This window comes from Rhizoctonia solani, chromosome 3, assembly GCF_016906535.1.
Source record: "Rhizoctonia solani chromosome 3, complete sequence".
Taxonomy (NCBI): Eukaryota; Fungi; Basidiomycota; class Agaricomycetes; order Cantharellales; family Ceratobasidiaceae; genus Rhizoctonia; species Rhizoctonia solani.
In genome coordinates, this window is record NC_057372.1 from 919,856 (window position 1) to 935,765 (window position 15,910).

General features: G+C 49.6%; 4 protein-coding genes across 4 annotated transcripts; 2 read left to right on the forward strand and 2 right to left on the reverse strand.

Moving 5' to 3' along the window:
* Window positions 1–125: 125 nt before the first annotated feature.
* On the reverse strand, window positions 126–4,993 carry RhiXN_02674 (Frag1 domain-containing protein; the record flags this gene model as incomplete). The annotated part of the gene is made up of 36 exons (XM_043322491.1): window positions 126–170; window positions 256–362; window positions 422–587; window positions 642–669; window positions 723–755; window positions 803–839; window positions 889–921; window positions 995–1,208; window positions 1,239–1,320; window positions 1,354–1,382; window positions 1,431–1,461; window positions 1,512–1,537; window positions 1,585–1,607; window positions 1,657–1,679; window positions 1,727–1,748; window positions 1,798–1,833; window positions 1,885–2,141; window positions 2,190–2,251; window positions 2,308–2,483; window positions 2,538–2,610; window positions 2,659–2,963; window positions 3,014–3,277; window positions 3,329–3,364; window positions 3,414–3,446; window positions 3,496–3,695; window positions 3,764–3,819; window positions 3,878–3,886; window positions 3,940–4,010; window positions 4,064–4,131; window positions 4,182–4,199; window positions 4,242–4,328; window positions 4,381–4,422; window positions 4,472–4,487; window positions 4,540–4,650; window positions 4,702–4,760; window positions 4,818–4,993. The coding sequence occupies 36 exons, from the start codon at window positions 4,991–4,993 to the stop codon at window positions 126–128; spliced, it is 3,054 nt and encodes a 1,017-aa protein (XP_043177987.1).
* Window positions 4,994–5,360: 367 nt separating this feature from the next.
* RhiXN_02675 (ARID/BRIGHT DNA binding domain) lies at window positions 5,361–8,379 on the reverse strand (the record flags this gene model as incomplete). The annotated part of the gene is made up of 7 exons (XM_043322492.1): window positions 5,361–5,513; window positions 5,566–5,723; window positions 5,779–7,026; window positions 7,457–7,745; window positions 7,792–7,899; window positions 7,955–8,164; window positions 8,218–8,379. 7 exons carry the CDS (start codon window positions 8,377–8,379, stop codon window positions 5,361–5,363), a joined length of 2,328 nt encoding a protein of 775 aa, XP_043177988.1.
* A 911-nt stretch (window positions 8,380–9,290) lies between these two features.
* RhiXN_02676 (uncharacterized protein) lies at window positions 9,291–11,003 on the forward strand (the record flags this gene model as incomplete). Its single annotated transcript, XM_043322493.1, has 10 exons — window positions 9,291–9,459; window positions 9,512–9,611; window positions 9,663–9,679; window positions 9,736–9,797; window positions 9,848–10,016; window positions 10,072–10,165; window positions 10,198–10,286; window positions 10,333–10,671; window positions 10,726–10,849; window positions 10,910–11,003. The coding sequence occupies 10 exons, from the start codon at window positions 9,291–9,293 to the stop codon at window positions 11,001–11,003; spliced, it is 1,257 nt and encodes a 418-aa protein (XP_043177989.1).
* Window positions 11,004–12,814: 1,811 nt separating this feature from the next.
* On the forward strand, window positions 12,815–15,808 carry RhiXN_02677 (ARID domain-containing protein; the record flags this gene model as incomplete). Its single annotated transcript, XM_043322494.1, has 6 exons — window positions 12,815–12,998; window positions 13,046–13,773; window positions 13,831–14,390; window positions 14,442–14,817; window positions 14,880–15,570; window positions 15,630–15,808. 6 exons carry the CDS (start codon window positions 12,815–12,817, stop codon window positions 15,806–15,808), a joined length of 2,718 nt encoding a protein of 905 aa, XP_043177990.1.
* Window positions 15,809–15,910: the final 102 nt, after the last annotated feature.

A 15,910-nucleotide genomic window follows, 5' to 3' on the forward strand; every position in this document is an offset into this window, starting at 1 on the left:
AATAGTTGAACAAGCGGGTTTCATTCAGGATGGTACACTCCCTCTTGGGGTATACAATAATCGAGTACAATAGCAGTTTACGAGAGAAATTGTCTTTGTGGTCCCGGCATATGCGAATCCCAAGTTTAGAGGGGCGCATAATCGGGTATCTTGTAATGCAGTGGGTAGTTCTATAGAATCGCCGATTAGTCTCTTTCTTTGTATGCATAGAAGAGGGCCACGCTAAATATGACAGGCCAGAGAACTCAGACTCACAAACACATGGTATACATGTCCGTTCTTCCCATGTGGAGGGTAGTATGCCTCGTTGAAGAGGTGTCCGGGTGGCATGTCTTCCTTGCGCGAGCGAATGTATCGGTCATCTATGATATTTAAAGTTAGATGAAAAAAGGCCCTGGAGTGGTTCGGGATTAGGACCAACCATCGCTTTCGCCAGTGATGGTAATCCATGTTTGGGCACGACGAATTTGCCGACTGTATAAGCACGCGTGAGAGGAAGTCGATGGACAAAAGGGGGTGAGAGACTTGCCTTGGAGCTCGGTATCGGTGATTGTGCTTCGGCTGACGCGAGCATATCCAACTCGCCACTGCAAACTCAAGGTTCATTTCCCGCACAAAGAAGTAGCCATCTATGTACGTACGAGTCCTCGGTAGAGAATATATTCGCACCTGTAATAGGATAGGATCAGTCCGGTGCCAAGATGCAAGCTCGGAGAACATACCACCGGTCCCAGTCCAAATGGTCGATGTCATGCCTACATTGTGTCATTCATCGAAAGTTGTATCGAACTCGGAGACTTACATTCGTCCGTCTTCGGTTAAGAAAAAGTAGGGTGCGGCTGTATGCAGTGTTAAATTATATTCGGCCAAACACATCAAAGCACGTACGTCGAGGAGATTGTGGCTTCGTTACGACATATCCTGCGAATATACAGAAACTCAGTACATGCAACCGAGTCGCTACCGAGATACAGCCCACGACACTATACCGTACCTAGGAAGATCGTAGGCTCTGGGAATGTCGCGTTCATAATTTCAGCAAGCTTTTTGCTCTGGAGCTCCCTATCCAGGGGGTCTTCTTCTTGTCCATTGTGTGAGACAACAACATGGACTTTGGTTCCCCACGCATCGATAACCGCACTGATAGCAGGCGCAAGTTCGCCGTTGGGCGAGGGCAGCAAATGATGCGTCGAGTTCAAAATTGGGAACTAAAACAAAGTTTCAGCGTCAGTATTTACAACCACGGGGTCAATATGAGTAGACTTGCCTTGGAGAGGAGGACAGCACCCCAGGTATGGGAGTTGGGCCCCGGTCCAAGATCTAGATTAGGGCTATCATTAAAGTTTGCTCCACCCTCTTTGTTGCGAAGACTTGCCAACATACTGGAATATGAATTAGTATGATCCGAAATCACAACTTGGTTAACTTACATAGCCAAGCTCTTCTGCTATCACTTGTGTCCTAAGACGTAACAATCAGCCAAGGTTTAGGCCCATAGAAGTGCTACATACAGATCTCGGTGGCCAAATACAGTCCGCTGCTCAGATTTAGTAGATACCCTGAGTTCCGTGGTTGTATACTTACATGCAAATCAGTTTCAAGGAGACCTGTATATCCAGTTAGCAGGTGCTAAACTCGCACAAGGGTACCACATACCAACAACATCCAACTCCATATCGCTGTTTGACATTGAGCAAGTGTGCACATACATCATATACGAGCTTACCGTATCAAATTGCGCATTCTCCCTAGTTTTGTGTAAGCGAAATCGTCTCCGATGCCATGGCCATCACTCACTCTGACTATCCCTACCCTCGTTGTCTTGTCCAAAGTCTGATCAAGGAATGTATTAGTATAGAGTTTCTTGACGTGAACCTCACGCACGCATTGTCCAGATCCCAGCAGTAATCAATCGATCACCCGAGTGGTGAGGCACCGGCGGACTCCGGGGCGTGCGATACAATGCCACCGACATTGCCAGAACCATAACAAGACCCAGAGTAGCCCGAATACGAGACTTGAGTTTAGCAAATACCGATACAGATGGAGTATTAGAAGACTGTGCTTCATTTGACCCTATCGTACGCTTTCCCCAATTAAGTACGCCACAAGCAATGGCAATCACCTCGGCTGTGAGGACACTATATATGCGTTAAGCTCTGATTATTTATCCCAAACGAAACACTCACATGTCAGTTCTCTCCCGCATATACACACCACCCGGCACAAATGCGTATGCAGTTGCCCAAACCTTCACACATGGGTCAGTCCTAATCATTCAAAATCAAGCATAGGAGAAACACGCACATCAGCGAGTATCAATGCGACTATCGTCAACCACATTAGATAATAAACCCAAGCGCTGCCACGGAATGCCGACTCTTGAAGCATCTTGGGGAAGATAGACATTAAGAAAAGACCGTACACCAATCCTCCGGCGTATCCGACCCAATCACGGTACTGATACATTATGAAGCATGCTCCTGCACCAATGGACAACCACGCAGGATGATTCACTACTCGTGACGCTGACGAACTACTTGCTAAAGCAATACCAGCACACAATACAGAAATAGTGACTGAGCCGGATATTACTCCGGGGATCGGTCCCTAAAAACATGAGATAGATCTTGGGTGCAGGTATACGACGAGACATACTTTGGCTGGGTATCCAGTCCATGACCATGCAACAATTGTTCCTGAGTCGGCGAACAAAGAGTACAAGGCGAAAATGGTTCCTCCCAGGCCAACGCTCGACATCCATGTTCTGGAGCTATCCAGTTTGACGACTTCTCGGGTAGATGTGGGAGGTCGAGATGCAAACTGGACGAGGGCTAGCAGTGCCAAGAACAACCCAGTCTTGTTCCATCCACCGGAGCGCGAGTCAACAATCGGCCAAACAGGGTTGTTAGAATGATTAGCCAATTTAGACAGATTGGCAAGGATGAAACCAGCAGCAAGGACTGTGCGATACGGTAAGTTTCTTTCATTCAAGCGGACTCGTGCTACGTACCCAGCGAATTGTCCATGGGATTGACGTGTTCATTCAATCCGCTCCAAGTAATCGCCCAGTCAATACCCAAGGCCATGTTAGCAAAGGCAACAATGAACAAACGGCCAAGTGGTTCGTCCGTAGCATAGGCTGCCATGCCAAGTATCACGCAAGCCCGGGTGACGACTTGGCCCGTGTGAGAAGCCATACTTTTCCTGAATGATCTGATACCAAGCCAGAATGGTGTGAGTGTACTGATAACTGCTAACTCAGAGCCGGTGACGCCTATGTGGAAAGATATTGGTTAATCGCTCGCCCACCCTTTGTTTTACTTACCAAGCTCCCAAATGTTGAAATAAAATAAGGTAATAGCTACGGGGTTGTGTAAGCAGTAGACCTGATTCAGAATATGAAAACTCACCCAGCGATGTGTAAACGGACCATGAACAATAGGCTAAGTCCACATATTCAGTAAGTAACATTCCCTAATGTGTTTCACTTACAAAGATATAAATCTGCCGCGTATGTAGCTGCTTGAGAGAAAATGATTGATTTAATCAATCCAGGCCGATTCGAAGATATAGTACTGGTCGCAGCGTTTTCCGGCTTCTTCTCCTGGACATTTTTTGGCAAAACTTTCGACTCTATGCTCGCCTTTGGATGTATAGAATCAGCAGAGATATCAGTTTCGGGTACTCTGGTTCTGGGTCGAAATAATCCATTTTAGCACAGGGTTATACACTATGTGTAAAGACAGAGCCGGTGAGAGACATCTTGCCATACTTTTCGATTTCTGCGCTGCTACTGCCCACGGTGCGGATTGAAATCTAGAGTCATGTCAGCGTTGCCATTTACAGGTTCAATGTGGCAGCACCTCAATCGTACTAAATTCGGCTATAACACATGTTAAAAGCGACCATCGTCCTTTTTGTTATATTCGGACGCACCAGATTTAAGAGAATCGAAAGCATGTCGGCCACGATTAACCACCACTCGAAAAAGCTGTAATGTGTATAAGCTGTGTCTCTCGTCAATAATAGTGTGTTATCCAGTGAACCATCGGTTACAAACCTCCAGGGATTCTCTGAACCTTATGTCGAATGAAGAAATATATCATAGGAGGTAGAGCACCAAAGAATCTAAGAACCGAATGAGCAAGCTTTATTACTGGATATGCCCATAAACATACGAAGTTGCAACGATTTTTCTAAGGCAAGAGTAAGTGATTGTAAATAATAGTGGAGCGTACGACATACCTGCGTTTCCGAGACGAATGTTGTCCATGTGGTGTGTAGGAAATACTCCCGACCATCCATGGAGGTTGCAGACCACATATCTGAATGAATGTTGAGTATAAACTACTTCTACATCGCATTTATACTACTTACATGATCATAAGAACGTCATGGGCATCATGATCGTCGTTTGAACTAAAGCATACCAGTTCGTTAAAGGCCTAGCCTATGCTGTTTGACTCACGTGATGTAAACCCATCCTTTGAGGGGGGTTTAGAAACATCGACATAATCCAAAGGAATAACAACTCACCTCCACATGATACAGTTCGTATCACACCGCAAATGGCAATCGCCAGGGCTGCTTTAGGATGTTTAGTCCTCGTAACGAACCACCATAGGAATACAAGACCAAAACGTGGGCCTAGACAATTCGTTAATGTCACTGAGGGAGCCTAACAAAATATGTATATACCCGACGTCAACGCAATGAGAATTTGGAAGAGATTGCGTTCAGGGTACCAGTCACCAATGCTAAAGTTTGGTTCTTGTTACAAACGGAACGATTTCGAATAATCAAACCCGACATACGTAGCAGATACACTGGGCCACCATTCTTGTGGCCATCCGGCTACTCCATTCTTGACTATTTTCTTATAATGTAGTGATGTGCCGACCGCCAGCGCACATAGGAATGCAGCACTTGCGCATATAGTGTGAACTCGGGCCACCCATGAAGAGTTGAAGACGATCTGCTGCCTAGACATGGCGCGAGCGCTCTCTTCTCGTGTGTACCTTCGCAAGGTAAGGAATCGTGGATGAATAAGATACACGAAGTCAACATGCTTGTCCCGAGCACGGCGCCGAGCCCACGTGATGCTACGTCATCCTTGGGTGTGGCGAAATAGGCGCCTTGAGCTGAGAAACAGATGCATATATACACAATTGTTTCATAATTAAACCAACTGCCTGGTAGTTACAATGTTATTATATCATACTCATGCTTGTGGGCTCGTTATTTTGGTCATATCGAATATTAAGTAATCTCCACGAATAAGCTGTCCCGGTAAGAAATCAAGGGGTTGTATTTCTAGGACTTTGCCCTATTCTTCCCAGACTCTTCTGCCCTGATCCTTAAATATTCTCGGTATCTTTTTGCATAAGCTCTCTCATCGCATTGACTGTGTCTCGTACACGAGTGACTGCAGCCACCGCTTGATCGAGGCGTATAATATGAGCTGTGTATCCGCTCGAACATAAGAAAAATTGCTCAATAATGAGCACAGCCTTGGTACAAGCTATTAACTCTCGCGATACCAAATGTAGATGATTTACCTACGTGCATTATACCACTCCTCGTATCCTTCTCATCAATAAATAGCATATAATGAAGTGCGGAAGCGCGGTAGAGGAAAAGCGCCAGATCGTAAGCCTCAGTAACAAGCGCCTTTAAAGGCTGTTGGTGTGCATCTGGCAGCTCGACACGCCTCATTGGACCTATGCGTTATCGATAGGTTTCGGATAAAGAATGATTCGATATTTTTAGACTCACGGACACTCTCAACGGCTTGCAAAGTTATGTCAACGAATCGATTGGCCTGAATGATGAGCTGTGGAGGAAACATTGCAGTGCTTGTTGGTGGGGGTACTTCTGTCACTTTGACGTCGTTGACTGGCCACCCACTTGGGGGCGATACGGTGATCGGCTTCTTTCCAGGTAGCTGTTGTGATAGGTGTTGAGGTATAATTCCTGCCATGTATGCAATGATTTGATCCGTGCTTCGACCTGCATAGGTTTGGGAGAACTTGGACAGCCAGTCTATCCTTTTCCGTGTCCACGTGTGATTCGGGAGCTCCGACGGGGGCAATTCGAGTAACCGTTGGATTTTGGCGCGCAGCGGGATGCCAGGATAAAACCCGTGAAAGTAAAAATCCACCAATTTCATGGCTTCCTCAAGCTCAGGCGAATTCGGTGTCAACGTAGCACCACGAACCGGCATTACCGGCATGGGTAAGAGTGTGTCGGTAACTTCTGGCATAGGAGAAGGGAGTTTGGCCTTCAACGTCTTTGTGGCTGTCGCATATTCTAGCAGGCTTTTATTCCTCTCTTCCTCCGATAGACGACTCCAAGCAATGCAATATTGCTCAAAAGGAAGTAATAGCTCCCCTTGCGTCTTCTGAAGCATGTGTACGATACGTTTGGAATGGTCGTCATCTTGATTTTCGTGGTCAATCAGCTTCAATTGAGCCGCTAGTCGTTTCCATAGTCTAGGGTCACGGTTAATTTCAGCCTGCCCCCCCAGTGAGGTAATATTCAAAGCCAATAGCTGTAGGTCTAGGAACTTTCCCCCCAGTGTGGGTATATCTTGCTGGGTTTTTCTGCTTTGTAAGGCCCATAGCTTCCATAGATAGGAAAAGGTAAGACGGTCGGAAGGAATAGCAGGCTCCGAGTATGAATTCAAAGTTACCGCACCCGGAAGGCCAGTCTTAGTCCCAACATTGACAGGCATAGGGTTGACCGCGGTGGTCGAAGATGGTAAGATGGATGGCATCCGAGTGGTAATAGATGAAGATATAGAACCAGAGCCAGAAGTAGACATAGAGGTAGAGGCACGAGGCGTATATGATAAGCCTGTAGTCGAGCCTGGCTGACGAATACTATGCTCTAGCATACCCTCAACTCTGGCCAGCATAGATGTCACCGAACTTAGCTCTTCCCAGTGCGAGGCATCGCCCCTCCCAATGTGTGCTTCTGCCTGTTCTCTAGCTTGAGAAACTCGTCTTTTCAGTTCGTCGATTCCTATCGGTCGGTCGGGGTGAGACGTAGTTTCTGAGACGCTCCGAGACATGGATCTCAGGCCAAAGGGCAATTGGTGAAGTCGTGAGCAAAATGCCTTTTAAGCTTGGGAGGAATCGGGCTGGCGTGTCAAGGGAGAAAGGTCTCGAGTAGCACAATATTAGAAAACAAATATTTGAAAAGCGAACGACGTATAATCCTCCCTTGTTTAGCGGCTTGATGTGGATGGAGTTTAGAGTGGGTGGCTGTGCAATTAGGGGTGGTTCTTCTAGTCAGTCAAATAGGACTTGACCAATTTAATACAACTTAAACAAAAACAAGCCACTAATGAATTATACAGCGAGGTTAGGACGTGGAAAAAGCAATCGAAATCGACTGTAAAGAATATAGTGCTTCGCCTTGTCGCGCTCGAGCCGCGTTCTGAGTTTATTACCAGAGAGTTGTTGAAGCTCTTGGTAGTACAACTGGACTTCCAGAATGTCGGCATGTAACTCAACCTTAATCCTGTTTGCCAGTTCCATTCGATTCTCCCATTCAACTGGCGCTTTGAAGGCTGCGAGACTCATAATGTTCATTACATGGGTACCGACAACGTCTTCGGGAGGGGGAGCGTAACCAGTAGTCGACATGGATTTGAGGTGGGCGTAAATACTAAATATATCGAGGTCCGTGCGAATAGCGACTCCTTGGTAAGCAAGACGCTCAACGAGATACAGCAGTGCCTGTATTGAGGTAAGTTAAAGATCCGCCGATGGAATATCTACTTACGGTTCGGACATTTGCATCCTCGAGCGGTTGCTGATGACAAATTTGGATCGTCGTCTGGATGGTTTGGCTCAAACCTGCTCCCAAGTCAAACCCAGGTGCCGCTGCGCCCTATGGGCGCGAATGGATTGGTGATTCCAATGGTAATGTCGAGGTATAAACTCACTATGTAGCGAGACGCAGGCGGCTGTTTGTACTTCTCGTTCATTTTGCAGTAGCTCCACTGTCCTACCGAGCCACACTCTCCTGTCGGCCCAGCGGGCCCCCCTTTGTTGAGACGAAATGGTGCGCCTTTGAGTTTCCCATCTAATATCCACCAATTCAATTGGCGAAGGTAACATTCTAAATGCGAGTAGATGGGGTTAAAAGTAACAATCTGCCGAGATATATTCTTAGTTTTGGTGGGTCGATAATTATAGCACTTCGCACCTCTGAGAATTCTAGATGGGTGCTCTGCATCTGATTGGCAGTAACTCTCCTCCTCCCGGAGGACCCAGTACCTATTGAAGTACCCGAAACTCCACGAGAAGAGCCCCTGGTCGACGCGTTGCCATGCTTCGTAACTCGAGACTTGGAAGACGACGATCCCATCACCTTCTAGGTAATCCAACCAGTTAAGTATGTCGTAAGTTTAACGGATAATTCCCAGGAACTACCCAAAGGCCCTCACGACCACCGCGTGCAAGAGGTGTGAGCGTCCAGTTTAAGCGCTGTCATGCCGAGGAGATCTTGAACGTGCGGCCTGATTGCCACAGCCCGAAGCATCTACGACTAGAGCGCTAAGCTAAGTTGTGGCAGAACACAGCATACACAGCAGTGCGCAACACTCTAACCTGAACAAAGATCCAATACGGCTATCAAGTGAGGTAGGCTACTTTGTTGAATGGAAACAATGGAATTCCCACACGTGATTCAAATGTTGGATGCGATTTAACGTTCAATTAGAACTTTATGACAAATTCTAAGGTACTTCAGCCCTCAGCGGATCGCATGAGTTGAATGCGTCGCAGGAATTTGCCAACTGATAAGTGCTAGTTCTATATACACAAAGGCCGCCCCTGTAAGTGGCAGTTGCCTAGTTCTGTGGAATAGTATCGCGTGGTTCGGAATTGCGTTGCCATGGTGTGGCGATCCTGGGCAAAATATAGCCCTTGCCGGTGCAAGATAAAAGACCGGCTTGCAGGCATGGCTGACACTAGGCTGGTTCACTCCCTCATTTGCGCGATTTGGTCTGCTCTTTTCTCTCTTTCATTCTCTCCCAACGGTAAGCCCAAACCCAATGTCAGTCGCCAACATTGTGACCAATGCAAATAGATAGGACCCCGGTGGCCCTCTTAACTGCCGTGCAGCTCATTCGTATCCCAACAATTTCATTTTCTGTAACGGTACCAATCATAGTCGGTCCAATTTTTTGAGATCTTCGTGACCTGTGCGTATGGTGGGCAAACGAATTGGTGTTGGTGCTTACATCTATCTGGAATTTCAGATACATTCATTACATCATGCTTTTTAACCCCTCAGCAATTCTCGCTGTTCTCGGTGTTCTTTCCGTTCTTCCGGCCTACGCTACCCATGAATCTTCGTTGCCCTCGGTCCGCCGAAGCCTGGCATCCAAACTCGAGCGCCGAGCCGAGAAGATCAAGCGCCAGCAGGATGCTCAAAAGTCCTTAAGTATGTTTGTGATATATTCATGGATAAAAACACAATATTTACGAATGCGCAGCTTTGGAGGCTTCTCAGATCGCTAAGGGCCTGGCAAACGACGGTCAACAAGGGGGTGGTGATCCGGGTCAGGTACCTTCCCTGACTTCGACCAATAACTTGTGAGTTCGGGTACCCCGAGACTCCCGCTGATGCTGATTTTTTGTCGCCAGCATCAATTTTTGCCTTAGTATGTTGCTACGGCTTATACCATTAATTATATGGCTCACTGATCAATGATTTCAGCTCAAAACGTGCCTCTGACAAACGGTCAGCAAGTTAGGGGCGGGAGTTGCAACGGTGTTCCTGTAAGTCATCTTATCTCGGGCTATTATTTGAGTCTGATATGGCCCTGTAGATGGGTCGGATCATTGGCTCGAACAAAATGCCTTCTGCTAAGTTTGTCAGCCCAAAGAACGGCGATACCATTCAGGCCAACACCGCGTTTACGATCCGGATGGCAATCAGCAATATGGTCACTGGAAACTTTGTAAACCCTACCAGCAACTACTACTCGGCACCTCAACGTTAGTGATTTCTTTATTAAGCCTGCTACTCCATATTTACCGCGCATATATCCAGAGGTCGATGGCTCGGGTACCGTTATTGGCCATTCCCACGTTACGGTCGAACTTCTCAGTTCTCTCGACCAAACTACCGTTACGGACCCACAAAAGTTTGCCTTTTTCAAAGGGTTGAACAACGCAGCTCAGGGGGTGTCTTGACTGCTGATGTCACTGCTGGCTTGCCGGCTGGCCCATACAGGATGTGCTCGATCAACTCGGCGGCTAACCATCGTAAGTATTTAGGGAAATATTTGACGATCTTACTAATGCCGAATAGAACCTGTTCTCGTTGCTGTCGCCCAGAGAGGCTCAGTTGACGATTGCGTTTACATACAGGTTGGAAATGCAAACGGTGGTAATGGTGGTAATGGTAACGCCGGTGGAGGCCAAGGTGGAGGCAATTCGAACAACGGCGGCAACAACCAAAATAATGGTGGGAACAATCAGAACAACGGTGGAAACAACCAGAACAACGGCGGAAATAACCAGAATAATGGTGGAAACAACCAGAATAACGGTGGAAACAACCAGAACAATGGAGGAAACAACCAGAATAACGGAGGAAATAACTCGAACAATGGTGGCAACAAGGGAGGGAACTTCCAAACATTCGCCGGTTCGTATTATTCAAGTGGACCTCGATTTACGCTCTAAATATGTTCACTTATAGGTGCTCTTGGAGGGGCTGCACCCTCAGTCACAGCGGGAGGGAAAGGTTTCCTGATCAACGGTGATAGCTTCATCAACAAGAACGGCGCGCTGCAGCGGTCGTGTGATATCCAGAAGAACGCTTGGTCCGTATATTCTCATTCTAGTAGTAGTCTTTGAATACGGTATTGACTTTTAATACCCAGTGCTGATGCTGCCAATTCCTCTGGGAACAAGGCTCCTCTGACTGTTGCCGCTTGCGAGACCCAAGCTCAGCAGTGCTCCGCCGCGATTTCCTAGTCGAGTTTGATGTGTATATAGTCCGATTTCTTCTCTTTGACTGGCTTGTTCATTTCGATTGATACCCTATACGGTGTGGTATTCACTGCCCGGAAGTTTAATGTAGAGATAGAGGAAAATCGATGCTTATTCGCGCAATGATCATTAATCATCCTGTCACGGTGGTACGAGTTGGCGTGGTTACCATTGCTTTAGAAACTTGTCTCTCAGAACAACAGAACTTCATATTCCTTTCTTGGGAATACCCCTCAAAACCCGAAATTAAACCTGGCTTCATGATCTTCAACATTTGCCAACCGACACCTCAAAGTGACTCTTTCTTTTTTTACCGATCGGTGTCGGTGCCGGGCCCGGGCTCGGACTCGGGCTCGGATTCGGACTCGGGTGATCGCGGTTGTCGGCGAAAGTTTTGGCTCGCATCAATCAAGATGAGTAACGATGCGATCGGAACTTTCCGTCCGCATTAGACAGACACTCTTTTGTGGAATAAAAAGGCCTATCGGTGTGTTATTGGTCTTTACAGTGCAAGATTCAGTGGCATTGGTCCCAGATCTTCTGAAACATACCGGTCGCACCACTAGAGTGGCTGAAGCCAGGTTATTTCCTCTTGGGGGCTGTTTTGTTTACGATCGATGGGGTCGCAGTCGGTAAGCGCCGCAATCAGGCATGGCAAGTGGGTGGCGTCGGTGCCGTTCCTTGACGATCACACACCATGTCGGGACATTGGTAGACATTTATTCACAGGCCAGACGATGTATTAGAAAATAAAATTCATAACGCATACAACCATCTCCTATGATCGCCCAACCAGATGAAACAGACTTTAGACAACCCTGTTCTTACCCTGAAAGTTTCCCCAAGCCACGCGCGCAAATATCGAATCTTGGATGCCTGAAATGGGAATAGGGCGGCCCCCGGTGTTGCTGCGACGACAGGAGCAGATAGGTCATGACCGATTTGGTGGGCTGCACGGGGGGCTGTGGACGATGCAGTGGACAACGTGTTGGATGTGCACGCTCCAGTGCAGTGCAAGCTCAAATAGGAGAAGAGGGGTGTTAACCCGGGCAAGTGAGAGAGCGCCCAGCGTAGGTGACGAGGAGAGGGAGAGGTCCGTGCTCGCTCATCATCTATTCGTCGGCGGAATGAGATCGGGATCGTCCGGAATGTCGGGTGCTGATTGGTGGAGACCCGAAAGATGGGCTGGGTGGGTCCCCAAAAGACGGTTCACGGGTCACTGGGTGGCTGGAAGCGCTGGGCCATGCTTCTTCGGTCGAGGTGAGGGAGGAGGTCTGTGCGCAGACGAGAAAATGAGTTGGATTGGGGTTAAAAACTGTGATACATGCTGGTCGGAGCTATAGGATGGTCACTAGTTAAATCCCCAGTGCGAGGGGCGGTCGGTCGACCGTTCAGGCGAGGTCACGCACGCATGGCAACTGGAATGCCATGGTGGAGGTCGAGTCGAAACCAAGGTACCGATGGCAGCACCAAACATGAGGAGACATTTTTGGAGGTAGGATGAAATAGACCTGTCGCCAGGCGAGACTGTGGTGCATATAGCAGGTGTACGAGGCAAAAGTGTTGCTGTAGGGGAATGTGTTTGGTGTTATTTGTAAACACGTGGCTGAGCAGCTTCGTGATCAGAGCTACTCTGCTAGCCTGTCGCTCGCACCGTCTCTCGTCCTCCCTTCCTTTCCGCGACCAGTTGTGTGCTCCCGCCCCCGGCCGCGCTCCTTCGCTTCGGTTGATTACGCAACGCCAGCGTCTAGAGTTGAGGAGGAGTCCTCGCAGCACCCATACCTGTCCCACGCCCGATGGGCGACCCGCTCAACAACCCGTTCGGACAACAGAACATCTACCGTCATCTCCAATCCCAAGGCCTTGCCATGGACAATCCTGCGGGTGTCCCCCAGGCACCCCCGTCGCTAGCGCCTGCAATCCCCTCGATGCCTGGCGGTGTCCAGGACCCCAACCAGGCCAAGCTGTGGAAGGCTATCGGTGACCAGTACAGAAGAGGTCCTAATGCGGGCGGAAATCCGACACAGGTGAGCCGCATTTCATTCGCTGCAATGCCCATGGCCGGCCCCTTCACTTCTTTATTTTACTCGCCTTCATCTCTCTCTTTCTCTCTTTCTCCCTCTCTCATCCAATTCCCAATTCCCACCCCTCCTGTATCCCACTACCATCCCCCTTGTCCACCCCCTTCCCACCCGGTCATCCTACGACCATCGCACTGCGTCTATTGTTGATGCCTCGCGGCGTCTGCGTTGACGGTCCATTCAGCCTAAACTGGGCCGCCAGCACCGCCACACTCGATTCTCTGCCACGAAACCTCCCCGTCTTCGCCACCATACTGACCCCCGATTTTCGTCCCCAGTTTTTGCAAAATCTCGCACACATGCAGCCCGGTCAGGGTGGATATCGCGGGAACAACACCATGGCCCTTGCCAGCGGTCCCCAAGCCGGTCAGCCGAATCTAGTCCAGGGAAACCCCACCGCCCAGCAGCAGTTTCTCCAGCAACAGAGCATCCAACGTCTCGGACTTGGTCTCGGCCAGCAGCAGCAACAGCAGCAACTCGGTGCTGCCATCCAGCACCCCGGCCTCGGCAATGCCAACCATCTCAATCTCACTCAGGGCAACAACCCAGCCCTCATGTCTCTCATGGGTATGCAAGGCAACGCAATCGGACAGCTCAACAACCAGATCATGAATCTCCGCAATCCAAACGTTCTCGAAATGCAACATCGTTTGGATCCGGGCATGAACGACCAGGTGCGTCTTCCCCTCTCATCCTGCTGACTCAGCTACTGACAGCTGCCCATCGTCTAGCTACAGGCTATCCAGCGTGCCCAAGGCGGTCTCAATCGGCCAGGTTTGGCACAAGGCGGCCCGGGCGCAGCTACAAATCAACATATTCGGCTCCCTGGCGACGGACACAATTCCCCCCTCCTCCCGGCTCACGACCAAAATCCGATGGTCGGTGGCCTCAATCGCTCACCGCAACCGGGAAATCAACCCCACCAGCCAAACATGCCTCAAACCAATCCAGGCGTAGCGCTCATCCACAAGCTTGACTCACTTCCCATCCGCGATCTGGAGGCCCGAGTAGCCGCCTGGCGAGACAATTTACCGGCTCTTGAAAATCGAGTCCAAGAGTTGTTGAATTTGGCCAATCGCCAGCCCGAGATGATGCCTGCATATAGCCGTTCGAAACAGGAGCTCGAACAGAACAAATTTCTGTATATCAAGTCACAAGAAATCCTCAATCGCAAGCACATCGCCCAGTCTCAGATGGCTCAGGCGCAGGCCCAGCAGGCTCAAGCACACGCACAGGCGCAGGCTCAGAATCGCATGACTCCGACGTTAGGAGAGCCCGTTCGGCCCGGGAGGTAAGATACCAACACGTTTATTTCGCGCGCTAGACTAACATTTTCTCCCAGTCGCGCTGCTGGAACCATGCCTGGCCAAGTTCCCGGAATGACGGGATGGCAACAGCCCGGCCCCTCTACCACGCCGCAATTGCCCCAAGGATCTCCCCCCGGTCCTTCGACCACCCCTTTTCAACCCGTTCCCTCGCCCCAGCCCAACCTAGATCAAGCCAACCAAGTTCGAGCCGCGATGAATCAAAACGGCACTCCTCGTCAGAGTGTCATCCCTCGTGATCGTGCGGCATTTGTCCAATTCATGCGAATGTGGTTCGTCCAGACTGGGCGTACCTCGGATGCGATCCCCAAAATTGGAGACAAGCCACTCGACCTTCACCAGCTGTACGTCGAGGTGGAGACGTGGGAGGGCTGGACAAGGTGGGAGGGGCTGGTTTGTGGCGCTTGGTTGCGGTCAAGATGGGTTATGTCACGCACGATCAAAACGATCCGCAGTTGGCGCAAATTGCCAAGGTGCTCGCCGACGCTTACGTCGCACTTCTCGTACCGTTTGACAATTTCTGTCTCGAGCGGATGCGAGCGGTCGGTAACGGAATTCAAAACAACCGCATCAATTTGGGATTGGGTCAGCCGGCGATCGGAATGACCCCCGGCGGCTTGCGTCCCGGACCGGGGGGCGTACTCCCGGGAGGCGATGGGATGAGCCCTATGGCAAATTTTCAGCGTATCCTGGCGTTCCTGCAAGTGTCGCTCAAGGACTGGATGCCCGAGCTGCCTGCTCAAGCCAAGCTCCTTCGCGCTTCTCAAATGGACGTTCCGGAGATGCAACGGCAAGGATGGCCGCCTGAACGAATCACTGCGATTCAGCGGTTCCGGCCGGCTCTCATGCAATACCGGGCGACTCTTATGCGCCAACAGGAGCTGCAGCGGCTCAGCCAACAAGGACAACAACAGCAGATTGCGCAGGCCCAAGTACATCAACAACAGCTGGCGCAGCAACAGCAGCAGAACCAACAATCCCATCTTAATGATCATCGATCTTCAATAGGCGGAGGTTCGCTACCTCCGAACATGCAAGCGCACAATCTGGGCATGCCTGGCGGTCTCAAGTTGCCTTTCTCTCCCGAGGCAACGAGCCGTGCCAAGGTGATAGTCGAGAACATTGCTCGTGAGATTGAGCATAGCCGTGAGTACCAATCAGCGTTTGGGATCAGCCGTGGTGGCGATGCTGATTATGTCATATAGGCCAATACCAGCGACGTGAGGTCCTGGACTCGCAGCGTGTACAGATGAATCAGACCGTTGTTGCTTCGCATCCCTTTGCGGTCGAGTTCGAGCGAACCGTTTCGTTGTACTTCCTTCTCTTCAACAATCATCCGCAGACGCGAGCTCTTATGGAGCAGGCAAGTCGCAATTTTATCTAGACATCTATCGATCCATCGGAATCTAATCTAAATTTTTTTGCTCTAGGCGGCGCTTCTTCGCGAGCAGCATCGAATTCTCCAGAGTGGTCAGCAGCACTATAT